Source organism: Vespula vulgaris, chromosome 5 (genome assembly GCF_905475345.1).
Source record: "Vespula vulgaris chromosome 5, iyVesVulg1.1, whole genome shotgun sequence".
In the NCBI taxonomy this organism is placed as follows: domain Eukaryota; kingdom Metazoa; phylum Arthropoda; class Insecta; order Hymenoptera; family Vespidae; genus Vespula; species Vespula vulgaris.
Genome location: NC_066590.1, coordinates 7,261,513 through 7,288,824, shown reverse-complemented (window position 1 = coordinate 7,288,824; position 27,312 = coordinate 7,261,513). Strand labels below are relative to the sequence as shown.

At 34.8% G+C, this 27,312-nt stretch overlaps 2 protein-coding genes and 1 non-coding gene across 11 annotated transcripts in view; 2 read left to right on the top strand and 1 right to left on the bottom strand.

Moving 5' to 3' along the window:
• The first annotated feature begins 207 nt into the window (after positions 1-207).
• Positions 208-1,814, top strand: LOC127063788 (uncharacterized). Its single transcript, XM_050993977.1, has 3 exons — positions 208-485; positions 1,101-1,297; positions 1,656-1,814. The coding sequence occupies exons 1-3, from the start codon at positions 452-454 to the stop codon at positions 1,788-1,790; spliced, it is 366 nt and encodes a 121-aa protein (XP_050849934.1). The 5' UTR covers positions 208-451; the 3' UTR covers positions 1,791-1,814.
• A 1,406-nt stretch (positions 1,815-3,220) lies between these two features.
• Trnam-cau (transfer RNA methionine (anticodon CAU)) lies at positions 3,221-3,292 on the bottom strand. Its single transcript has one exon. It is a non-coding gene; the product is annotated as a tRNA-Met (tRNA).
• A 6,907-nt stretch (positions 3,293-10,199) lies between these two features.
• Positions 10,200-27,312, top strand: part of LOC127063759 (LIM domain only protein 7) — a 90,339-nt gene continuing 73,226 nt past the window's right edge. For 2 of the 9 annotated variants that reach the window (XM_050993920.1, XM_050993921.1), the window contains exon 1: positions 10,201-11,768. The gene's annotated coding sequence lies outside the window, so the exon portion shown is untranslated. Of the gene's footprint in view, positions 11,769-27,312 lie in introns of all 9 variants that reach the window. The other 7 variants (XM_050993923.1, XM_050993924.1, XM_050993917.1 and 4 more) reach the window with 6 other exon arrangements.

Genomic DNA, 27,312 nt, shown 5'->3' with positions numbered 1-27,312 from the left:
GTTACGTAGGATTATCGAAATAAAACGATCTGCTTTATATGGCGAGTCTATAAAAAAAGTAGCTTAAATAAAAAATATAAAATTTGAATTTCTTATCTAATTAATGTTACATCGATCAGCATTAAAAAGAACTTGTGTGTGTATGCGTAATTTAAATCACTTAATAATCAGTGATATTACCAGAGATATACCTATAGTATTGTCAAGTTTAACATTCTTATCTTAATTAATTCACACGGTGTATGATTTCAAAGTTGATTTACATATTATAAAAAAGAAGATCGTTAAAAAGTAAAACAAAAAACTACGGAAATCCTGTGACTTCTCTTATCATGTTTACCATCAAGTAAATCCCACGTTTAACCTAAATTCATAAGTCGATAAGATACTTCATCTGAAATTTTTTTTCTCTCTCTCTCTCTCTCTCTTTTTTTTTCTACGATCGATAGGTATGGATAGAAAATTTCCCGTCGATATCGCGAGATGTGAGTAATCTCTTCCGTATTTTAACGCTTCGACGCACTAAGACGGCCTTTTAAATCATCACCAAACACGTATACTATACAGATACATATATATATATATGTGTGTGTATATACACAGTGTCTCATAGAAAAGTGTCCACCAGAATTATTTTATGAGATTTACTGATTTTTTTTGAAAAACCTAGAGATAGATCATTTTTGTTTCCGAAGAGAATAGATCTTTATAATATATTCATTCACTTTGAGCTAATCCTGTAAGAAAAAAGTTAAAAACATCGTCAAAAATTTTAACAAGGATCGATTTAATAGTATATCGTTTGAAACATTTTTTAATTCTCTTTACAATTGTACTATTACTTTTAAATTTCAAATTTAATTACTTTAAGAGAATGATTTTCGAGCAAGTTGTCATCATTTCCAAGATCGATCGAATGATAAGAACTTGTTCTTATGAAAAAAATGAGCAGGTTTTTCAAAAAAAAAAAAAAAAACTAATTATCGTGATAATACATTAACGGACGATTTTCATTGAGACACTGTATATATTCATATACATATGTATATCTATATAAATGAAATAAAAGCGAGGAAAGTGCATTTAACGCATGTATCCAGGCACGTTGCTACAAAGGCTGCTGCTCGTTGCGGTGGACAAGAGACACGGATACTCTGGAGATATACGCGATACCGTAGCTTCCCGATATTCTCAAATTTCTACGAGCAAGAGACAGTTATCCACAGACCGTTCATCCACCGATTCGATACCGTACGAGATTCCATCGAAAATTTCTGAACCGATAAAAACATTTCCGGTAAAGGCCCACATCGATTTTAACCCAAATTTATTTGTTAATTTTTATTGTTATTATTAAATCACAAGTAAAATTTCATCACGTGGAAATTTTACTTCGATCACTTTAAAGAAATTAATTTCCATCAATTTTTCATCAATCTTATAACATCGACTTTTTCTTTTTGTTCGTTTTCTTTCTTTCTTCTTTCTTTTTTTTTTTGGTTTACTTTTTGTCGTTGTTAAAGAAAAAGTGATTGATCGAAGTAATTCATTTTAAATCATTTAGATATTCTCTCTATGTTCGTCTTATCATACGTCATATTTTTTCTCGTTTTTTCTATTTTTTTTCTATTTTTTTTTCTTTCTTTTTATAAAAGAAGATACCTTTGGTCGCTAAAATTCGACCGGAAGATCGACCAATGGTACAGACAGTTTCGAAAAAGGAAAAGAATGAAGGAATCGATGAGATCTTAACAAAATGGAACGTCCATAAAAAGTCCACTAAGAAATAAAAATAAAAACCTGTTCGTTGAATATATTTTTGTGATGATGATGATGATGATGATGATTATTATTATTATTATTATTATTATTATTATTATTATTATTATTATTATTAGAAATATCTGTGTAAATTATTAAAAGTGAAGATACTTTGTTCAAGGAAAAGAGGGGATGTGATTTTTCTTTTTACGAATATAATTTGATCTTATCATTGGTCTAACGCCGATTTATTTAAACCTTTGAACATTTATATCTTTCATTCTTTGTATTTTCTTTATTTCTTTTTTTAACTCGTCATAAGATGAAAGCAAGCAAACGCGTGCGAGTTTCTTAACGGTAACAACGAGCCACGCGACGCGCGACCCAAACGGATCCGGTCTTTCGGAGGCGAAACTTGCGTTGGAATTGACGAACGACCAAGCTCGAATACGACGTGTCCGTATTAAGTAATGTTGACCTCAGGGTCGTGCCTTTGAATCGTTATCCTTCATAAAGAATCTTTCTTCAAGAAGTACGAAAATATTGTAGCATAAAATCAAAAGTCCGATTATTTATTTCGTATATCAGAATCGTTATAATAACATAATACAATTAAAATAGAGATATATGAATTAGAAACGTATAAAATACGTGTAAGAAAGAAAAAAAAAGAAAGAAAGAAAGAAACAGAAAATTGCAATTCTCTTACGATCTACTTTATTCTATTTTAATTATTGCAAAAAATAATCTTGATACGATATTAATATTCTATATATTCCTGATAAATATGTTTTATATCGCTTTTATTATACGAATAAAAAAGGCAGAGATCCTTTTACGGTGCACAATAGTTGGAAATTATTTCTGCTGAATTTATTGCAAAGACTCGATAATGAATTTATGCGTGTGTATATATATATATAAAGAGCTCTTACATTTCTCGCCACTCGAACTCTTTTCCGACGTATATTAAAGCGGCGCTCCTCTCGGAGAGGAGGCCGCGACACCCATCCATGAATTTATGCTCATGAACTCCGGTGAACTTCCGAACCCGTTGTCTCGTCTCCTTCTTCGAGGACAATGACGAAGGAATGGCGGCATCCATCGCAGCATGCGTGTCGTTGCCCACGAATACGACCGTGTCTCATTCGGTACTCTTACGGGACTTTAGGGTGGTCCGCCCGTTCCTCGTTTCTTGTATTGCAAATTACACTTCCGCGACTTAAAAACCCTTCGGTCGTTTTCGAAAGGATGACTACGAACGAATGGAACGCAGTCTTGTTTCCTTTACGAACAAGAAAGAGAAACATAAATCGTAATGCGTCTTTACGATCGTTAAAATTAAGCTACGGGATACAACTGCATTCAGTATGGTTCGTTTTCTGTTAAAAAAAGAAAAAAGAAAGAAAAAAAGAGAGAAAGAAAGAGAGAGAAGAAAAGAAAGAAAAAAAAAATATTCTAGCAGAGCGTGGTTTCGATCCACGGACCTCTGGGTTATGGGCCCAGCACGCTTCCACTGCGCCACTCTGCTGTTGTTGAAGGACTTCTCAGTTTAGAGAAAACTGAGTATACTTTTCTTATATTAAATATATATATATATGTGCGTGTTGTTTTTCGTATATGATAATAGTGATTATTATTATTATATTTAAATATGTAACATATAATAATCATACATAATATATAATATATATATATGCACATTATAATAAAATAAACTTTCTAATCTCTTCCGTTCTAATTAATTTCCACGAATAAATATGATATTACATATCTTATATTCAAATACGAACATTACATACTCCATACACTGTATCCTTCAACTCTTACAATCCATTGTTTAATTCCTTTTCTAAACGTAGTTAGATTTATGTGCTATTTGAAAAATTTACTGACGAGAGATAGAGAAAAACAGAGAGAGAGGGAGAGAGAGAGAGAAAAAGAGATAGATAGAAAGAGAGACACGAAGTCTTTGCACTAAGGCAAATAAGGATCTCGCGCGATCCAGGTGCGCTCCTTTTTAAGATCCGCGATCTTAAAGCAGTTTCTCGCCCTTATCCTCGTCCCCATCCCTCTCTTCCACCTTCTTCTCCTTCTTTTTCTTCTCACAAGAGCCTTTCTCGTTCTCTCGGCCTCCCGCACACTCGATGCACTTCGTCGTGGCACGTGCTCGCTCGTGGTCCAGCGCGTTACGCGACCTCTCCGAGAGGAGGCCGAGGGCGTACGACCTATTATAGCATGTGTACATACACACACTCACTTACACACATACACAGATATAGCTGAAGAAAGGTGGGCGAGTTTTCGCGAAGTCGTTGCTCGCGCGAACGCTTTAAGAGGCGGCTTTTAACAAAGCGAAGCTTGCCTTCGGTTTAGTTTTCGCTTCGGTGACCAACACCCTCTCTCTTTCTCTCTCTCTCTCTTTCCGTCTCTATCTATCTATCTATCTTTCTCTCTTTCTCTCTTTCTCTCTTTCTCTCTCTCTTATTCGTCTTTCGCTTCCTCCTGACGTCTGACTAAGCGTTCTATTTCAAAACACCCTCTGAGGCTGAGTAATCCTTACTTGTGGCGAGTAGTCACGTGGGACCTCACCGAGGTGTCCGCGAGGATATCCCGGAAATTGAAACTGAAATGACCAAGATGTTACTATCTTCTCGTATAAAATGACACGTAATCTGTCTAATATACAAATATGTCTATGTATCCTAGGTAAACGTCAAAGGTATAATTATTGTAATACCGTTAATGGTATAGTAGATTATTTTTATAAAATTCTATTACTTCCTCAGCTTGAACGTATCGTTGATAAGTAGATTGATTTATCGTGTTTGTTATAAATAACAGGAGTATCTATACGACGGATAAAAGATATAAAATTTCTTGCGTGATTCAAAGAAGGAGAAAAGGAAAAGATAAAAGTCAAGAAATAGACGATTATTCTTTTATGACACATCGGTTTGGCTGGATGAAAAAAGTCGAGATATATATTGCATCATTTTTATATCGTTTATTCTTTTTACTTTTATACAATCGATTTTCATGAGAAATGAAATAATATGTGAAAGAAAATAAAATACAAATTTCTTTCTCGAACGACCTTGCTCGCTTACGAGTCGAGCTTAAATCGTCTATGCATGGAAACGTTATTGGATTGTGGAAATAGCTTTCTTACTTACTATCCTCTGTAAGACTAGGCGATATCTCCGTGCAACGTAGAGCATTAAATCAAAGTGCATACTCGTGTATGGGTGGCGCGTAGAGAGACCGTACTCGGCGAGCTCGATTCGATGGTGCACTTAACAAGTCGCCCACGTGGCCCGCATCGATCGAGCGACACCGATCCGCAAGGAGGCTGTGTGCATGCTTGTAAACGCGAGTCGAAGTGCATTAGAAGAGAGTGGTATGCACGTCTGCCTTTCTGTCCTCTCCTTTTCTTTTTCTTTTCTTTTTATTTATTTATTTTTGTCTTTTTCTTCTGCTTCTCTTCTTTTCTCCTTTTCTCCTTTTCTCTTTTTCTTTTGCTCTTCTCTTCTCTTCTCTTCTCTTCTCTTCTCTTCTCTTCTCTTTTCTTCTTTTTCTTTTTCTTCTCGCACCTTTAATGTCGATAGATGTGTTCTCGGATGACGAAAAAAGAAAAGAGCTCTAACGATACCAAATCGAGTAACGACACGATGTATGTAAGTAGTACACGTGCGTACAACGCTTTTAACAACGTTCTTTTAACAATTTAAACAAATAAGATAAGAAAGATAAGAAAGAAATTTTACTTTAATTCATAACGTGGTTATTGTTAATCAATTAAACATTTCGCTCATATCTTCGACTTCAATTCGTAATCACAAGTTACATCGATTACGATAGTAATCTAAATTAAATATATTCGTCTATGATCAATTAATTAATTAAATCTTTTACTTGATATCGATTTTATAATCAGACAAATCATTGACAAACGTAACGTGTACAAAGAAATATTAAATAATATAAAATTGAAAGATCTTCTCTGCGTTTCTCGTCTCTACAACGATCCCGGAGACATCGGCACGATATTCTGTAGAATCTTACACTATAATCATTTCGGTAAAGCGAGTCTCGCTGATAGCTAGTCGTCGTTCAGAGAGCTCCAAGGCACGGTGTTTTAAAGAGTTTCGGTTTCTTTGCAAGGCAAAATTTTCTCACGTCGTCGCCTACGACTAACCTCGGAAGCGACCCGTCGTCGTCGTCGTCGTCGTCGTCTTCGTCGTCTTCTTCCTCTTCTTCCTCTTCGTTGTCGTCGTCGTCGTCGTCGTTTTCGTCGTTTTCGTCGTTTTCGTCGTTTTCGTCGTTACGTCACGAACAGCGCTCTTACCGAAAGGAAACGACTTTCGTCCCGCGGGAGACACGATTATGCAAAGCATCAGAGGCCTAACGAGATGCAGGAATGTGTTTATAGAATCGCTTTCGTAGACAATGCGACGAGAATCGGGAATCGGCGAGGTTTAACTGGCCAAAGGAACACGACTACGTAACTATGTGTACATATACGTAACTAAATCCATCTACATATGTGTATATACTTAAGTATACTTATATTTGTATATATATATATATCTATCTATCTATAGGGTGTCACTTTCATTCGGACTTTCCTCTTTTACTCAATGATATATCCACTCAAAGTCCCTGTTTTTCTCTTTCCTCCTTTTTTTCGGCGAGCTACAAAACCTCGAACACCTCTGCCATGATTCTTTCGAGTCGACCGATAGAAAGTTTGAATTTGTAATCGACCAGAAGGGATTATTGCCATGCGTGAGGCGTAAGAACCACGTCCGCCGAGAATCGGTCGGTCGGCAAAGCGATCGCCATTTATATCGAGCTCCCGCTCCTTCGTTAGTCCTTTTTTTCTCAAATTAAAATGCACAGTGGAATCTTCAGGAATGTTTAGAATAACGAATGCGTTCACGCGTACATGTAAAAACGTACGTATGTATGTACTAGTATAAGGGTGTATTGGTTATTTACATATGTATATATACATAGATATGATCGAAAATGACTAAAGTCCGATACACGTGAATCTTCTCGTTTTGTAAACATTATTATTTCGTTTTATTCCTAACATATCGACATTTTTATCAATGTTAAAATAAAGTATCTATCTACCATCTATACATATGTATATATACACGTAAGTACAGCTAGCCGACTCCTAGAAACGCAAATAAAGGGCGAGTGTAGCATTTGAAACGAGTCTTCGATCACGCGAAAGTTGTATCGTTGGCTACGCATTCGTTCGACTAGTTACTACGATCTAATTGCAAATTTATTTTGCCATACTCGATAACGTATATTTCTATAAATACTTTCTATAAATACTTAGAAAACAATCAAAGCTTTTTATCGATCCTATGATTTATTATAACGATTTGTAACGATATTATTAATAATTATCATTTTTATCCTGCATTATTATTTATAATTCGAAAACGTTAGCGTTACATTTTATGACATGATAAATATTAATTGTTCATTAATATATCATACGATATGTGTGTGTGTGTGTGTACACGTAGCTATATAAATATACAAGTTGATATTCGATTTGATCGACTTAATCGTATCGATATATTTTTATCTCATAGAATGATCATAGAACAAAAACAAGTCTTTGTTCTGAACGAATATACACGTAAACGTTTCCATTCTCTCTCTCTCTCTCTCTCTCTCTCTCTCTCTCTCTCTCTCTCTCTCTCTCTGTCTTCTTAGATTCGTTACTATACTACTATAAATATATATCCAACCTTACGCGATCGACTTTGCACTCGCAGCTGCATTTCAGTCGCAATTAAAACAATTAGTCTCGGACAAAATATAAAAAGAAATAAAGAAAGATAAATTCTAGTAGTTACTTACGTACATACGGGACATTGCACGACATTCCTGTTTTCTTCCTGTCGTTCCATCGAGCTTCTCGCCAAGATAAAGAAAGAAAGAAAAAAAGAAAGAAAGAAAGAAAGAAAGAAAGAAACAAAAGAAATGAGAGAGATTGATAAAAAAAAGAAAAAGAAAGAAGGAAAGAAAGAAAGAAAGAAAGAGAGGATACATCTCTTCGTGTCCTTTATTTTCAGTCCTTCCAAGGAAGATTCTGAGACGGGCGTATCGCGTTCCTTCGGGAAGGACGAGGAGGAGTCTGAAACAAAGGGTCCAGATGGTTGTGGAGCCAACCATCTTCCTGGTTGTAATTTAAAGCGAGAGAGGAACCTACAACACAACCCAACATAACCCAACACTCTGCACGCATGCACGTTGGGCTTCTCTCGTGGATAATTTCGGCTCTCCTCCGGCTATATCGTACACATATATACATATATACATACATATAAATGTCATACAACATATATACGTACGTACGTATATAGATACAAAATATATGTATGTCGCAACCATAGATAGGTTATATACACCTACACCTACACTCAGACTCGCCTTTTGCCTTCCATCTTTTCTTCTTCTTCTTCTTCGTCTTCGTCTTCGTCTTCTTTCAGCTTCGTCTCAACGAATCCAACCTTCTTCGATATTCTCCCCGACTTTCTGGCTCCTATAATAAAAGAAATCCACGAAAACGGATGCTGCTAGCAAGAGCTGCTGTTGCTATTGCTTCTCTAACCATTGCTGTTGGTGTTGGTGTTGGTATTGTTGCTTTTGCTGCTGATGCATGGAAGTATATTTTCATTCTACTCGTTCTCTGTTTCTTTCTATCTCCCTTTTCACAGACTCCCCATATCCAAGAGAAAGGAAGAAGAAGAAGAAGAAGAAGAAGTTACGGGGCTTTCTACTTTAATGGATATTCTCGGAAGTCGCTTGCTTATCTTTTGCGAAGGCGAGAATAAAGAAAAGGGAGGGTTAATAAACTTGAAAGTTCGTCTAGAATTTCATCTCCTTTACTTAGTTAAATATTCTGCAATGATATTTGTTCCAATTTACGTACGTACATACATCCATCCATATATCATATACATATATATATATATATATATATAATATATCGTACATACGATATATATATACCTATCTTTTAACTCATCCTTTGTCCAAAGCAGAGATATAAAGAATACAAAATCAGAGGTTCCTACGTGCAAAAAAAAAATAAGAAGAAGAGTAGGAAGGAAGGAAGAAAGGAAGGAAGGAAGGAGACAAAAAAAGCGTCCTCGTTTTGCGAAGAAAGATTCAAAGGCGCAGCCGTTGATGATCCGCGGGCAACCTAACAAAGGGCTGAAGGGCTTGCTTGCGCGAGCGTTGGATTATCCGTCCCCTTCGAAAGATAATGATCTCTAGGGGGCTTGGAAGGATCTTGTGAATATATATTAATGCTCCTCCTTTTTTCGTTCGCGTTCGTAATGGTGGGTTTCGTTCGCGAGTTGGGAGGGCGAGAAATAGAAAGAGATAGGGATAGACAGAGATGAAAGAAAGAGAGAAAGAGAGAGAAATCAGAGAAGGAGAGAAAAAATACATGGAAAAAGAAAAAAAGAGATGAGAAAAACAAAAGCTCTGACATTCGTCGGAACACGGGAGCTAGCTATCGGACTCTAAACGTTGCCAGTTTGCTGCTAATGCTTTTGTTGTTGCTGTCGTTGTTGCTGTTGCTCGAGTAGCCGCAGAAAAAATTTTTAATTGTTTTGCGGCGAGAGAAATTACCAGAAGGTCTCGGCGAAACTACCGAGAAAAGACCGACCAACCGATTTCGTGACAATTTCGCTCGAAATTCCTGAGATACTGCTTTTCTTACCGGCCAACGTTTACTTACGTATTTTCGGAACAAATCATCTATTACGAATTGAAATACTTCGGATTTGCTTTCTTTTTCTTCTTTTCTTTTTTCGTCGTACGGCTAACGATCTTTAAAAGAACGAGGATAATGTATGTGGTTTGTTTGGGATCTTTTATTTTTTGGAAAGGTATAAGAGAAAAAAATGCTAGGTTAAGTGAGAAAATTTTATTGCTTATTTTTTACATTACACTCGCAATCATTTTATTTGTATCATTTTTCTTCGTAATTCGATCGCAATAATTTCGTATTCGTTTAGACGTTTAGACAGATTTTCGTTCATCATCCGTCGTCATCAACGTCGATCGAAAAGACGAACAAAGGATTATCTTTCTCTCTCTCTCTCACACACACACATACATACTTGTTCTACTCTCTCTCTCTCTCTCTCTCTCTCTCTTTCTAAAAATGTCTGTCGGTACACCCTAAGTCGTTAAAAGCGCGTTCGTGACACGGCACAGGATTCGGTTTTCAAAATATTTATTTCTAGTTGCTTGAACAACGACGAGAATGGATCTTTATGGGGTGACGTTTAACGACACAGTTATATATTCGAAGAACGAAATGTAACTTTTCTCGGTTGAACGATTCACCTTTTTTGTCTTCTTCTTTCGTAGGTCGAAAAGAAGATTCCAGCCAGACGACGTCTTCTTTACAATGATTGGTATCGATACCATCACCATCACCATCACCACTATCGATAATAATCGATACCCCGGAGGATCTCGCGAACGTCTCGTCTCGACCTTGGTTCTTCCTTCGTTCTCTTCCAGACAGCATTTAATCTAGAAGCAACGCGCGCGGCTCGTCTGCTCTATTATTAGTAGAACACAGAGAAGTATCGTTTTATCTTGCTACCGGTTTCTTATGCGGCACCGTTCGAAGACTTTCCGGCAAAGTTATTGACTAGAGACTTGGAGATAGTTTGTGTAACGTCTGATGGATGGAGGGTTTAATTTAAAGGTTAGATGGAATTCGTTCGAAAGGAGAAGGCTCGGTCGATAAAAAAGATGAACGAAAAAGAAGAGGGAAGGAAAAAGAAGAAAAAAGAAAGATAGATCGATCATATTTCATCGTCGATTACGATAAATTACAATTCTTTTTTTTTTTTTACAAGACATTACGTAGGTACGAAGTAAAGAAAGATGGATAAAGTAAAAGATCAAAAAATAGCATAGCACGCGACACACACACACACACACACACATACACATTAGTCTCCGAAAAGTAAGGTCGCAGAAGCGGGAGCATACTTTGCGAAGGAATCTCATCGCTTCTTTGGCTACGGACACGATGAAATAAACAGAGAAAACGCGCTTTACTTCGGCCTCGACCCGAGCAAAGTCGACAACGTCGAGGTTGTCGAGCTTCGCACCGCTCCCCTCTCCTCCCCTCGACCGTTGCTCACCGTTCGTAACGTACCGCCGCGTGGAGGGGGTTCGAGCGTGCTCGGTGGCGCTCGAGAATCGACGGGAACGGCCGAGCAACGACGGAACTAACCGAACGCGCGAGACTAGTGCCGAACGTGAGAGGAACGACGCAGCTCCCCTCAGTTCCATCACGGCGAGCCGGGACGATAGGTCGTCGTTGCGTTTTCGTCTCCGTTTTTGCCTCTTCCATCATCCTCTGTTTCTCTCCTCTATCTACTACAATATCTCACGCTACTTCTAGTTGGTGTCCGTCTTGTCTTTCGTATAATTATATATATATATATATAATATATTTCTCTGACTAGCCATCTCTCTTTCTCTCTCTTTCTCTTTTTCTTTCTTTCTTCCTTTCTCTCTCTCTTTCTCTCTTTTTTCTTTCATTTGTCTTCTCTTTTCCTCTCGCAGAACAAGAAGAATCTTCGTTCGACGAAGTAATTCAAATATATATAATATATATATATATACACACACACACACACATATAAACGTATTATTTCTCGAGTGTCCGTTATTTAGCTCTCGTGTGAATATAATATAAAAATCGACGGTCGGCGAGCTCTGGAAAGTGCTCAAGAGAGAATCTCACACCGTCGTAAGATAGAAAGACATCCAAGAAGAACTACTTCACGGTAGCGTATCATTCTTTTCGGCGAACGACGTTTCGAGGCCTGTCTCAGTCTCTTCTGCTACTCGACGATTCTTTCGAATTTCTTCGAGCTGCTGACCTCTGGATTACGCGACGTCCCGTGCCAAGGAAAGCTTCGTATCACGAGGTAAGAAATCTATTTTTCTTTTCATTCCTTCGAACTTAACGAATTAACCAAAAGGAAGGCAAAAAAAAAAAAAACACGAGAAGAGGAAGATCGTTTTCCCATGCTGCGTAATATACTTCGAAATTTAAATTCTTCGTAAGAGGTTAGGTTAGGTTAGATACACGATCTATCAATTGTTTTTTATTACGTATAAACGTTAGTACGATGAAAAGAATTTTTTTTTTTTTTTTTTAAATAATCGTCGATGTAGCAATGCGTCATGCGACATATGTAATGCGTAATAAATAATACAACGATATGATACTTTGGAAAAGGACATAGGTTTAAGAAATTCGATCGTTCCAATGAAAATAGAGGGCCATCTTGTTTTTATAAACGACGTAGAAATGTACGAAATGCTTCGTGAAACATATAAAACTCGTGAGATATTATCGAGAAGTATTTTGCGTCGAAGATTTTGTCGTAAGGACGACTATAAGATCAGAGTGTCTCTCTCTCTCTCTCTCTCTTTCTCTCTTTTGCTACGATATATAGTATGTAAGTTTAAATCGTATAACGTCGGACAGAAAGAGAAAGAGAGAAAGAGAGAGACACAGGATATCCACTCGAGTATATATAGTAACGTAAATAGATATATATATATATTTTTCTATCTCTTTCTCTCTTTCCTTCGAAAGAAATTCCCAATGGACCAAAACGTCGAGTGAGTGACGACGTAGCCAACGATAAACCATTCAAACGCATTTCGAATCTCCGATTTGCATTTCTTTTCTTTTTATTTATTTTTTTTTTCTTTTTTTGTATCTGCGTTTGTCTCGCTATCCTTCTATCTATCTCTTCTCTCTCTCTCTCTCTCTCTCTCTCTCTCTCTCTCTCTCTCTCAATCTTTTTTCATTTTATCACCATCGTAACCCAATGATCTTATTACCGTTACACCTACTGCGTATTATTAATCTTAGTTATCTATTTTCGTGTTAAAATTATTCACTCTGTCAACAGAAATTTAACGACGCATAATTAGTACGTTGTATTTCCTTGAACTGAATTTTTTTTCCTTCTTTCTTTTCTTTCTTTCTTTCTTTTTTTTTTCTTTGCAGAAACTTTTCTCCTCGTTTTCGTCGAAACGTTGATCATTATTATTATTATTACGAAATTGTATAACACGTATGTATATATATATATATACACACAACGTATATATAGAGATCGTATATATATATATAATGTAATATGAGATCGTATGTATATATAATGTAGAGATCGTAAATTGATTTAATATACATATAGGTATATTACGTACGTACATACACATATTTAACATACACAAATTAATATCATTGTATATTTCTTACGAAAAAAAAAGTCGTATACGAGAACTCGTACGAAAACAATTTCGTTTCGTACATGTCCGAACGTGTTCGTATTTATTTACGTGTTTCCAAAAGAATGTCGTCTGTTAGAGGTCATTGTAATGGTTGGTCAATATCATCGAGATAGTTTCTATAGCCGACTACGGGAATAGTATCTATGCGTATAAAAATCATTTATCTCTCTTTGTCGAGCGATAGTTGTTCGATCTTAAATATATTTAACGATCGAGTGGTGGAAGGTTTACCTAGGACAGGTCAACGACTTCTCGTCTTCTCCATTCTCGTATCTCTTTCTCTCTTTATTCTTCGTAAGCGGTAGTGACGATCTTTGACTCCTTGGAGCATTAACGTTCAACATGTGCATAAATTTTCACCAATCTTTTCTTCTTCATTTTATTTTTTTTTGTCCTCTTTTCTTTTCTTTTCTTTTCTTTTCTTTTCTTTTCTTTTCTTTTCGCGATCAATAAAATTTTATTACAAGTTTCTTTTTTATTTATTTATTTATTTATTTATTTATTTCTTCTCTTTTTTTTTTTGAAGTAGTTTATGCAGTTGCGTAATAATCGTAATTAATGAAAAATTAATTACAGAAATTATTTTCTACGAATTGGAAAGAAAAACGCTATCGTATCTTACGTCTTCATTTTTAGTTTTATTATCGTCGTTTAGTTAGTCTTTCAAATATTAATTCATTTTAATGACGAATTAGTATTTTCAGGCATTTCTTTTTTCTTTTCTTTTCTTTTTTTTTACGATAGATAGATAAATCCAGTTCTACGGCGTGGATCATGTAATTCGTAAAGTATATATTTCTTTCCTTTTTTTTAAATAGCGAGTTAAGCAGTTCTTCTTTTGCGACCTTACGAAAAATGTATGACGAACAAGTAGATATATTTTTGTACGATTGAAAATTTTTATTTATTCTTTACGAGAATATCAAAGTATTAACGTTGAGCGTAGTAAGGACATGTATCGAAGATAATTGAGAATATTTATTTTTTGTCTTTTTTGATCGGGAAAAGTATATGTATATCGTATAAAAAATTAGTATAAGAGATGAAAGAGCAGACAAGGACACAAAATGAGCGTGATTCAGAAGATGTTTCGTAGGATACCCCCTTGTAGTCATCGTCTGACTAATCCGCAAATAAAACGAAAGGAGAAGTACTCGCAATGAAAGAGAGAGAGAGAGAGAAAGAGAAACAGAGCCACTAGTTCTCGTCGTCTCCAATTAAGATTTCTGTCGAGGCCAAAGGTGCATAGAAAAAGTACAAAATAAAAAAAAAAATAATAAAAAGACAGAAGAGCCGAGGAACTCGAGAGAGATCGATCGAAATCACGTAATCGGATCTTTCAAATAAAAACATCTAATCTCGTAACGAGTGAATTCGATTGGAAATAAGCCGATGGCAATAGATATTTCTTTTTTTTTCTCTCATTTTTCATTTTCTTTTTTTTATTTTTGATTGGTTGATCGATTATCGATTGAAATTGTATAACACGTATATACAGTATAGATATATGCATGTAGATATGCGATTTAAATGAAAAAGTCATTTATCCCTGTCAGAAATTATTTTACGGAAAAGTCGAAAAAAATATCTAAGAAAAAGGGAAGAGAAAAATTGCGTAAGTTCTCGTTTTACTTCTAGAAATATCTTAGAAGGATTTATGAATTCTAGATCAGTCGACAAGATTTTAATATGAATTTTAACGAAGGAGAAATATCGATTTTCTTTAATTCGCTCTGTCGTTCTCATAGAAGGATTCAATAATTTATCAATCGAAAATTTATCATTAACGAAATTAATTTCTTCAAAATAAATTCGAATTAGGAATTATCACGTAGCGAATAAGAATGTTCGAAGTTGATAATAAATTATGTAATGATTGATAAAGATGATCGACCGAGTAAAAATAATAATCGTTCGTTTCGATTCTACAACTCACGTTTATACATACGTAAAAATAAGTAGTAAGTAAATAAGTAAATAAGTGTGCATATATATATATATATATATATATATATCGTATTTGAAACTCCGTAAGATAGTAGTTCTCTCTACGTAGCGGAAGTTCGAACTCTTTGCGTAGAACACAACGAGTTGGAGTACCGTTGGAAACGATGAAAAGCGTATTTCGAGCGGAAGAAGAGTAGAAGAAGATAGTTTAAAGAGAGATGGAGGAATATTTTTGATTTTGCGAATCTCTCTCTCTCTCTCTCTCTGTCTCTTTCTCTTTTTCTCTTTATCATTGAATTTCACGAGGAGCCGGCGCTAAAGCTTTTATTTTCGAAAGTGTTAGTATATACATATATATTTTATATATGCAGATCGACTTATCATATATGTGAGAAAGACAGATGGAGAGTAAGAGAGTAAAATAATGAAAGAGAGAGAAAGAGAGAGAAGAAATAGTAGAAGAAGAAGAAGAAGAAGGAGGAGGAGGAGAAGGAGGAGGAGGAGGAGGAGGAGAAGGAGGAGGAGGAGGATACGAAGACGAAGGAGCGTTTGTTTGAAGCACGTCTTACAAACCGGTCGTCTCTTTGGCGTGCCACGCGTTGCACGCATGCTGCCTCCTCGCGTTTTCTCATATATGTGTATATGTATGGTGTGTGTATGGGTGCATACATAGTAATACATACTTATGTGTATCTCTTCTCTTCTCTTCTCTTCGGAGGCTGAACGTAGGAAGATCGGTAGGCTACGTGAACGAGGAAGAGAAAGAAAGAAAGAAAGAAAGAAAGAAAGAAAGAAAGAAAGAAGGAGGAGTAGGAGTAGGTGGATGAGGGGGAGAGCAGGGGGAGGGGGAGGAGACAACCGGGTGGAGCGAAGGTAACGCGTAGAATGCCCCGTTACAACGTCCCTGCGTAGAATGGCCAAGAGAACTCTCTCTCTCTTTCTTTCTTTCTCTTTTTTCATTTCTCTCTCTGTCTCTCTCGCTCGATAAAACCTGAAATTGACGTTATCTCCATAATATTAGCAACATCTTACAGTAGTATGAGAATAAAAACTACTACTTTTTTTTTTTTTTAAACATCTCCGAAAAAAATAAATGGAATTTTGATTTGCAAAATTGAATACATTCGTATACGTGTTGTTGTTATTGTTGATATTATTACTTCTTTCTTTTTAATTATGATTCTTATAAGTATTATTATATTTTTGGTTTTGTTATAGAATTAATATTCTCACTGAAAGTATACAGGATTTAATTGTTAATAACTCGTTATAGTTGGGTATTGATTTTTTAATCGTTGTTACACGTAGCGCCTTATATATATTATTCGCATAAGAAATTTATTTAATCGTTCGACGACAATTTTCTCCATCAAATTTCGATTCACCATCGATCATCTCCAATCACGCGTTAAATTTTATTATACATGTACGTAAAAATGTCATCTTTTCGTCAACGAAACTCGATTATTAAACGATAACTCTTATTCGTTAAAATGTTAAACGATCGATTAAAAAAAGAAAAAGAAAAGAAAGAAAAAGAAGAGAAGAAAAACAAAAACGACGTCGTATGTAAGTAAGAGAAACTATAGAAAAATTCTTTCGTAATAACGTGATCGGAATTCAAAACAGTAGGTATCTATGAATTTCAAAATAGAATACAGAAGAGAAGGATTTGTTATAGTGATCGAAGGAAACATCGTATTTGATTTCATTACAATGAGATAGGACGAACGAGTCGAAAGATGGATACAATCGATCGAACGTGAAAGGAATAATTTTGTAAAGATTTTGCACGAAGGATTCGTCAGCCAAGTGAGATTTCTTGAATAAAACGTGTGTCACGTATACATAAATGTATAAACACATATATAGACAAATAAACATACATATATAGAGAGATACACGGATATAGAAATGATCGTGCAAGGTCGCAATATTCGACTTTATCCAAATCTAATCGTATCATAGTAAATGCTACACGATCGATTTTATATATTATATGTATATATATATAGTGCGTTATGCACGTATGTGCCACTTTCGAAAAGTATGATAGCTTCGTTTATGTATACTTTGTTTTATCCTCTCTCTATATTTCTCTTTCTCTTTTCTTACCTCTACGTCGGCAAGTAAGCACTACGTTGCAAACGATTTTAGATATCGGTGTCGAGTATATCGGGAAAGTAAATTCTCCCAACGATATTTCTTCTGACATCGACGATTAAATTTTTGTTTCACTTTATTATTAATTATTTTACTTATTTCTTCGATGTCTTTAAAGAAATATCTTTGTCGTCATTTTTAAAGACCGACATGTATATCGCAGGAGTTAATTAACGATATTCATTTTATCTTTTATTATTTTATTTTATTTTATTTTATTTTTTATTTTTTATAAGAACGAATTAACAATGAATGTTCAAAATTGAATGATAGATAAAATGAAAAAGAAGAAAATATATACATACATACATACATACATATACATATAATATATTCATTGAATCAATTATAGTTTTCAGTAGAAGATTACTGAATGAAATCTTCGGAAAATCTCGATTGATGCGTGTCTTTTGAAAATCGAAGATGCACTTAGCCGGTATCGAAGCTCCTTCTGTGTCAGGCACATTATCGTTAAGCTATGTATTTCCTATGGCTTCTATCTGGAATGATTCTATCGGACGGAGTTTTAATTTAATTCTTCGTTCGATTATACGAATTGAGTTCGTTAGGTTTATTTGGGAATATATATATATATATTTTTTTCGTTATCTTTTTTATTCTTTTTTTTTTTCATACTTTAAAATCTTTCTATACAGAGGTATACAGAGTGAAACTAGTTCAGTTCGTGCTAGACGAAGGCGTGGAAGGCGGTAGTTGTGTACCGATTTAGAACCGATTTAGAAACAAAGACCATGATCGCGAGCTTAGACCGCCCGCCAAGCCACGATTTCGTCGATCGAAAGTCAACGACGACGACAACTACTACTACTACTATTATTATTATTATTATTACTATTACTACTACTACGAAGGAAAGAAACCTAACAGCATTATGCAAGCGATTACATGGTGAAACGAGTCACGTTGTAAAGACAAGTCTTATTGGTCATCGTCTTACAAGAAATATATCATCGAAACGAATTCCTTTTATTTTGATGAATCTTTAACTTTCTATAATGTCATGTAATTTTTGAGTTTCAACTCACACCCGTACGTATATATATATATATATATATATATATATATATATATATATATATATAGGGTGACTCATTTTTATTTATAATTGTAGTTATCTCTTCTTTTTTTTTCTTCGAATTCGTTTTGTTTCGAGGATGAAGTAATTTTATAATTAGTTCTTTCTTTTCGTTCTCTCTCTCTCTCTTTTTTTTTCATCGTATAATTTTTAACGCGTTAAACATCGTTGGTATTGTCTAGAAAAAGAAAAAAAAATAGTATTAATCGAAGTTATTTCGAAATTAAGTTTAATTTTAATATTGCTGAGAAATCGTCACTCTCTTACTATTATTATTTATTTAGTATATATTTCAACGTACACGCATACAAGTAGCATAAAATTAATATTTACTTCTTATCTATATTTTGCGTATCATATCATTCTGTTTTACAGACCTGAGAAAGAAATAAGATTTTCAAAGATTAAAAATTAATGTTTCAATGGTGATATTAAATAATTCGATTACTTTTCACACGATACTTTCACAAGATAGAAAGATTCGATAAGATTTCAATATGACGAATCATTATTTTTGAAAATGATATAATGAATCCATTCTTTGATCTATCGACTATATAACATTGTTAATAAGTATACATTGTGATTTATACGTGATACTAACTTCGACTCCACTCAATTTTATTTTACTTTATTTTACTTTAATCGACAGTCATTTCAGAGAAATTTATCGTATCTATAAATATATATTCTATCAACTTGTAGTTTGAAAGGAAAAGACGAAGAAGAAAAAAAAAAGAAAGAAAGAGAAGAGAAGAGAAAGAAAAAAATTTCAAACACGTAATAATTCAACAGTAATAATTCGATTGAAACGAAAAAAGAAAAGAAAAGAAAAGAATTGTTCGATCGATACCAATAGGGTATCGTTTCTCTCGTTACACGATTCGTTATATTATTATCTCGATAATTTATCAACCGATCCGAAAGCAGCATGTTCGTTAAATATCTGTAGTGTCAGAAGTTGGGTTGTGGGCGGAATGATTTACAAGGAACGTCGGTAGCTCCTGTAACATAAACAGTTATCTCTTCATCGTTCAGCAAATGATCATGTTGCTCCGTAGCTCGGGTAGCTAACAAACGTAACGATTTAGAGGGCGACGGTTTAATAGTTGCTAAGATATACATATATAGTACTTTGTAATATATCTGATCGATAGAGAAGGGTAACATAGCCGTTAAATGTATCCTACTAAATTCACCTATCATCGATGTGAAATAAAATAGTCAAGATCCTCGTAGGTTACGATCATGTTCTACATTCTTCGATCGAGAAACTTATAGTGTATATATGTATATGTATAGAGAGGATTCCAAAGGAAGGATCTATCGATCTTTCTTGATCCGAGAATAGGGCTCTTTGAAGTTGGCGCATTTACCGCGAAAATGAAGAAAAGAAAGAAAGAGAGAGAGAGAATTCTCTCTCTCTCTCTCTCTCTCTCTTTCTCTTTTTTTTCATAGGATTTATCGATCACTAAGAGAAAGTGACGATCTTGGAAGAGCGTCCTTTGATACGAGTTTAGAAAGTCGATCGTGTGCCATCTCCTTTTCTCTCTATGCTCCGAATGCGTCGTCTACTACTACATCTGATATGTATGTATGCATGCATGTACGTATGTACGTACGTATGTATGTATATGTATGTATGCATGTCACGATGACCACGAAGAGTTGCAGCTGATCTTTACGAGACACGACGACTGCATGTGCTGCACCCTGTTTTCCTTTCTCTAGTCGTTTTCTTATCAGTTTATATATTTTACTCGATGAATTATGAACCAATACAAATTTGGTGTTATATCGATCATAGATCTAGATACATTTAAACGTGAATTAATTCGATAAGATAGAGTTCAAGAATAATGGTGTCTTCTTTTATTATATATATATTAATCATGTTGTATCAATTGTCGACGTTTATCTTCGATTGAATTATTACAAAATTAATATTAAAATAGATATATAAAATGAATAGATAAATTTAATGAATGTAAATAGGTATAATTACGTATTATGTATATATATATATATATATATATATATATATATATATATATAAAATATTTTTGAGGAATTCTATTCGAGATAGAGCGATTAATGAATGAAACGAGGAAATAAAATCGTAGTAAAGTTGAAAAGGATCGTTACTCAAGGCCGTACTTATCCTTTTGAAAACGCGAGCGAAACGAGGACTTTCTGAAACGATGAAATTCATCGATGCGTTCATTTTGCCGGTCTATTTCTCTTACTCGGTATCGAAAGATTCCTGAAAGATCTTGTTAACAAAAGGTAACGAACGTACTCGTTTTTTTAACTCTCTTTTTTTTTTCTCTTTTTAATGTTTTATACGAAAACGCAGAGTTGCGAGTCGACGATACTGACGACGACGACGACGACGACGACGACGACAACGAGCTGTCGCGCTTTCACGAATATTCTAGTTTCTCCATCGTCGGAGACCTTTGCGAGTTAATAATTTGACTCGAATCGACGTCGAAGTGGACTAGGAAAAGGTCGATGCTCGACGAACACGGCGAACGCGCTAAGCGTGCTACTTACTCTCTCACGCCAAGTAAAATCTCTACGTTCTCTCTAATCTCCATTTCCCCTATCTCTCTCTCTCTCTCTCTCTCTCTCTCTCTCTCTCTCTCTCTCTCTTTTTTTCGTATCTCGTTATATCAACGTGTAAACACAAATTATCGTTTAAATTTTATCGTTAAAACGGGAATGAAAATCTCGTTAGATGTAGACAGGATAGATAAATACGATTGTATTCTGATGATATTTTAATTATCTCGATTAATCGGGATAGAAATTTCATTAGCGATTGTCGATTGGAAAACTTTATTAGTCGATTAATTCTGATCATTATTGATGCACGAAGAGTAGACTACGTTCATTCACAGAAAAAGAAAAAGAGAAACAAAGTTAATGTTTTTTAAGTAATAAACAATACTAAAATATTTTATGTTGATTATAAATTCGAGTCAACAATTTATCTTATATTACGAAAAAAAAAAAAGAAAAAAAAATGCGATACTATATGTGAAGAGTAGATCAATTTAATAATTACTTCTCCAAAATAAAATTTTTCAACAATCGATATAATTAAAAAGTCGTATTATTAGAATACTAAGATCGTTTATCTGTCAGCTGTGCATACATATTCTTTTAAAAACGAGCCATTTCGTTGTTGTTACACATTAATGTAAATAAGTACATAAACGAAAGAGCAGAGGAATCTTGAAGAAAGAGAGAGAGAGAGAGAGATAGAGATAGAAGATAAAAGATAAAAGATAGAAACGTTGAATGCTCGAGATCGAGAACAACCGTGTGTCGTAGTAAAACGACAACGTGGATAGTCCTGTGCCGTCGTCCTACGCGAATAGAAGATCGACGTGACAGGATCTCGCGTATTGTCTTCTCGACCAGGCGCCACCATAGATTTACGTTAAAGTCAATGCTACGTTAACGCGAGACTCGTGCTCGAACACGTAGGCAGTATTACATGATTTTCTTTCTCTTTCTCTTTCTCTGTGTCTTTCTCTGTCTTTGTGTGTATTCCTTCCTTTTTTCTTTTTCCAAAGACAGTGAGACAACACGGATCACTCGAGTCGTTTCTTTTGCATCGTCGAACGAGTTCGATATCTGAAATACATCGTTTCGAGGTGAGATCGAAAATTGAAAATAGTCTTACGGTGAAACCATGACACTTTCTTGTGTTTCCTTCCTGAAAAGAAAAGAAAGAAGATTGTATGTGTGTGTTAGTGTAGATAGATAAAATATAATGTCAAGAAAAAGAAAGAAGAAGAAAAATCGTTTGTCATCGAGATGGATAGATAGATAGATGGATAGATAGATGGATGAACGAATGGATCGATCGATCGATCTATTGAATGATCGAACGAACGATGAATCGATGAATGCACTCGACTAGTGTCTCTCAGCTTTCCAGGCAAACTCTATCGAATTACAGACACGTATACCTCCTCGTCTATCTATCCTCGATGCATCGTGTGACTTTCTCCGAGAAAAGGAGGTGGAGAAGGAGGAGAAGGAGGATGAGAAACGAAAGAACGATCTCTCTCTCTCTCTCTATCTCTCTCTTTCTTTCTCACTCACTCATTCATTCACTCACTCACTCACTCACTCAGCTAAGATTCCAAGGTTTCTCGGATGCACCTGACTACGGTTCCGTGATATATTACAACCCCTTTCTTTGCAGGTGTCTTGTGTCTCAAGGTCAAGTCTTATGTTAGAATCAGTATATCGACATTTTTAATAGATAGGTTGATTACATAGAAATTATGAATAAGAGTTAATATGTATGTATATATATTATGAAAAGTAATACGTAATATAAAAAGAATTTATACACACACATATACATATATATATATATATTTATTTATTAATAATTTATTACTTATGATTACTGAAGTAATAAATATAATTGAAATGAAATCTAAACGTAATATCAAATCGATTTCAATAGTACGAATTAATTTCAGTATTAAATTATCGACTTAAAAATATGTAACAACATAAGCTTCGACGTTTAGTAATACCCCTATGTTTGCTTTGTAAAATCTTATCCATTAGAGATCCTACTTCTAATCCCTTAAAAGCTCTAAGCTCTTATATGTATAGCAAAGCTGGGTAATTCGCTCGAGTGCTTACGTACACTTACTTACTTACTTACTCACTTACTTATTCACTCACTCACTTACTTACTTACTTACGTACGAGGAAGAAAAACGAAACACACGGATTGTTGCACTTCCACTCGACAAATTAACGAGATACACACGGTCCCGAAGACAGTTCTCTCTCTTTATCTCTATCTTTTTCTTTCTCTCTTTTTCTCTCTCTCTCTCTCTCTCTCCCTTTTTCTTTATCTTTCTAATGACGTGCAGAAAGAAGAGAAGAGAAGAGAAGAGAAGAGAAGAGAAGAGAAGAGAAGAGAAGAGAAGAGAAGAGAAGAGAAGACGTCACGCTTCTCTCTTTGTTGGTCGAGGTACTGCAACGAACGTTTTTCTCTTCGTTTTGTCGTCGAGAAAAAGAGAGAAAGAGATAAAAAAAAATGTCCTTTCGTCGTCGTCGTCGTCGTCGTGCACTCATCCGTAAAGAAACTCGCCACGAGGTGCAAATAATTTTCTCACACCGCCAACGCGCTTTTCTCGCGAGGTCCGAGGTTCTTGTTTCTCTTTTAATTCTTTCAAATATCTCCTCCCTCGCTTAGAAAGTATCGCACAAAGAAGATAAGCCATCGTAGTTCCTTAGATCTTTTCACTCATTCGCTCTTTCTCTTTCTCTCCCTTTCTTTTTCTTTCTCTTTCTCTTTCTCTTTCTCTTTCTCTTTCTCTTTCTCTTTCTCTCTGTCCCCTTTTTCTATCTTTAGTAGACAGTTCGTATATATTAGGCGTGTATATACATATCGTGTCGTGGAATGTCGTTTCTTAGTGAAAATGTTATCTCGATTTAAAGCTGGTAAAGTGACTCGGTTTCGTCTGGTTTCCCTTTTTTCCAAATTCGTTTTCTCTTTCTCTCGTTCGACGCTACTAACTAGCTCATTTTATAAAACTGAAATGGAAAATATAAATGCGATTCGATCGGATATTGTTACATCATTTTTTATTTCTCTTTCTCGTTGATCTTCGAAGAAAGAAATGAAAAGATAAAAGAATAGAATTGCGTAATGTTTTTCTCTTTTTCTTTTTTCTTTCTTTCTACAAAATTTTATTGGACTATTTGACTACCAAGAGATTATGTATGACCATTCATTCATTCGTTGAAGTGGAAAAGAATAAAACGACAAATATTACATTGTACAGCTATTTCTCTTTGGAACGGTGGCTCGGAAGAAATGTTATGATTTCTTATGATTTGAAAAAAAAAAAGACAAAAGTAAGGAAATATTTGTTGGGAAACTTTGGTAAAAGAAAAATGCCTAGGGCAATGTTCCAAACGATGGAAGGGTTGTTGGATAGCCTGCAGCAGAAATGGCAGACATCGGGGGAGTATTTCGATCAATAAACGGAGAGGAAACCTCGACTACCATCACGACGACGGTTGTCAGGATGCCCAACGCATTCCTTCGTTGTTCGAACATTCCAAACATTCTCGATAGTCTCTTCTTGTAGATATTCATCATTTATACTCAACGTTGATAAGACAATAATAAATATTGTCTTATAAGATATCGCGTTATTTACTGATTTCAGATAAACAGTATTTCGTCTTATATAAGAACGATAACAAAATCATTCCAACGCGTGTCGATAATATCGTTTCAAGAATTTTTAAATTAAACTTGTTTCGTATCTTGGATAATAAAGTAAAAAAGAATTAATTATAAGCTAATCGAATTTATATATATATATATATATATATATATATAAAAAAGAGGATTATCGATGAAAATTAAATTATTTCTCTTCCTTCTTTTTATGATAATTTGATTAATATTGAAGTATTTTAAATGAAATGAGTCAAATTAAACGATTGATATAAAAAATATGTAACTTGTTATTTTTCACGTAATACAGAGAGGAGATATACGTAGGCAAGTAAAACTTTTGTTACACGACGTCCAATGAACTCCCGAGGAAACCTCAAATATCGAATTGCATTCGCGTTTGGGTTTTAAGGTCTGATGGCAACCTTTATTCGATGAACATAACAGTTGTATAGTGTTCTGCCGGATGTGTAGTTACAATAGACCAAGCAAGTTTGCCTTTCAAACCATCTATACTATGTATATGTATATATGGTGTACCTATATATATACATATGTATATATATATATATATATATTTCAAATTTGTTCTCGTGAAATAGAATCGAGGGATCTCATTTGATACATAGTTCAAATACTCGGCTCGTTAGCGTGTTAACCGCTAGAAATTGAAGAGCTTTTTCAAACAATCGAGTCTTCTTTTCACGTATGTACATATATATATATATATAGATATACATACATTTTGTGTGTATGTGTGTATGTGTTAACTCTGGAAACTACTATGGAAACAGCGGAGGAACACGTAATCGCGATTTAAATTTAATCTATGAACGATTAAAGACTCGTTAGACGAACGCGTTTCGTGTTAAGCCATATAATATTTTGCTACCGTACAATTTTCCATACTGATATTCGTGTGTTGTTAGAAAGGTATGTTATGTAGTAGATTTTAGAATTATATATAAAACGATTTCACGTAAATTATAGATTACAAGCTATCTTCATCGATATCGTTATGAATATCGATTTAAATATCTTTTCATTTTTTTTCCTTTCCTTTTCTTTTTTCTTTCTATAAATTAAACGGTAGAATCGAGTATAATTGTTTGATATATAGAGTTTGATATAAAAATTGTTTGTAATTATTTTACATCCATGTGTATATACCATGTGTGTAAATGCAAACGTATATGCGATTAACGAGAAATGTTATTTATTAGAAATATTTTTGTCTATATGAAAACTTTTTGCACTTTACGAAAAAGAACGATATATGGGCGATACTTAGTATATTATTTCTCGTTGGAATTTTTTTTTTGTATTATATACTTTTAGTAGAATTTTCGAGGGTAGTCTACAGTAGTTTTTTAAGCGAAACGAGTTTCACGACTGTTATTAATGCTACACCGAGCACGTTTGGGAGAAGTATTCTCTCTCTCTCTCTCCCTGAGTTAGATTTTCGAGAAGGCAACAATGCTACGATGCAAATGGGAGATTAAATCAGTTTCGTGCAGCTGCCAGAAAGCTTTATACTTATTTCGAAGTGACCCGTTTGAAAAGGAAAAAGCATAATCTCTCTCTCTCTCTCCCTTTGTTTCTCCCTTGTGCACAAACTTCCTTCAATTTTCACTTGAAATTTTTCCTCCGATATAAACGTGAAACTCCCATATGTTTGTACTTTCATCGAGCGAAATTCAACAAACAAGAATCTTTATTAGCGTTTATAGAATGACTTTCGACGTATATGACGTGACGAGATTTCCTTTCCGATGTTATAGCTAAAGACAAACAAAAGAAAGAAAGAAAAAAAAATAATGATCTGTATACGTTGTTATTCCTTTGGAGTGAAAGTAAAATCTCGATTGCATGAGAGAAGTAGAAAGAGAAAGAGAGAGAGAGAGAGAGAAGACGACAAGAAGATTGTAAAGAGTGAGAAAGAGAAAGAGAGAGAGAGAGAGAGAGAGAGACTAACTCGTTTAACGCGTTCAATGTCAGTATACTCGTCTAACACTGTTCACAATTAATCCCATCTGTGGGCCAATAAATCCTCCTTCTGGATGTGTGTTTCGCGGAAGAGTCGCCGTTGAAAATGAGCCAGTCCTCGCACTCTTGCGAAGGAGGACAGCTGAGAGAGACGATGCGGAACATGATGTAGTTAACCGCGCGAACGTGCCTCCGGTTTGTACCAATTATCAACAATAAGTTGTTATTCCCGCGTAGAAGTGATAGAGAAAGATAGATAGATAGGGAGATAGAGAGATAGAGAGAGAGAGAGAGAGAGAGAGATAGATAAATAGATAGATAGATAGATAGAGAGAGATAGAAGGATGCTGTTGGACCGGATGCATCGCTTCTGAGAATTGGAGTCGTGCTACCGACGATTAGAGAGCGGCCAATTATTGCTAGAAAAAGGAATCTAACTTGGTCTGCTTTATTATTCGAAACTTGAACGACGGAATAGGATCAAGAGAGAATCTGTTGGATTATGTTTAGATTACGAAGACAAAAAGAAAAGAGATTGAAAGGATTCGTTCATATCTTTCCTTTTTTCCTTCTTTTTATATCTTCTATTACTTCTTTTTCCTTCTCTTTTCTTTCTTTCTTTCTTTCTTTCTTTCTTTTTTCTTTCTTTCTTCGATCGTTAGATTAAATAAATATTGGATTACGAAGAGACAGAGGAGATAGACATTTTTTCGTTGATCGATTGATCAGAGAA

Bases quoted from the DNA above. Each gene is read 5' to 3' on its own strand.
- LOC127063788 (XM_050993977.1), top strand. From the start codon at position 452: ATGGATAGAAAATTTCCCGTCGATATCGCGAGAT. The intron at 486-1,100 runs GTGAGTAATCTC...GCATGTATCCAG, and splicing joins TCCCGTCGATATCGCGAGAT to GCACGTTGCTACAAAGGCTG. The intron at 1,298-1,655 runs GTAAAGGCCCAC...TTTTTATAAAAG, and splicing joins AACCGATAAAAACATTTCCG to AAGATACCTTTGGTCGCTAA.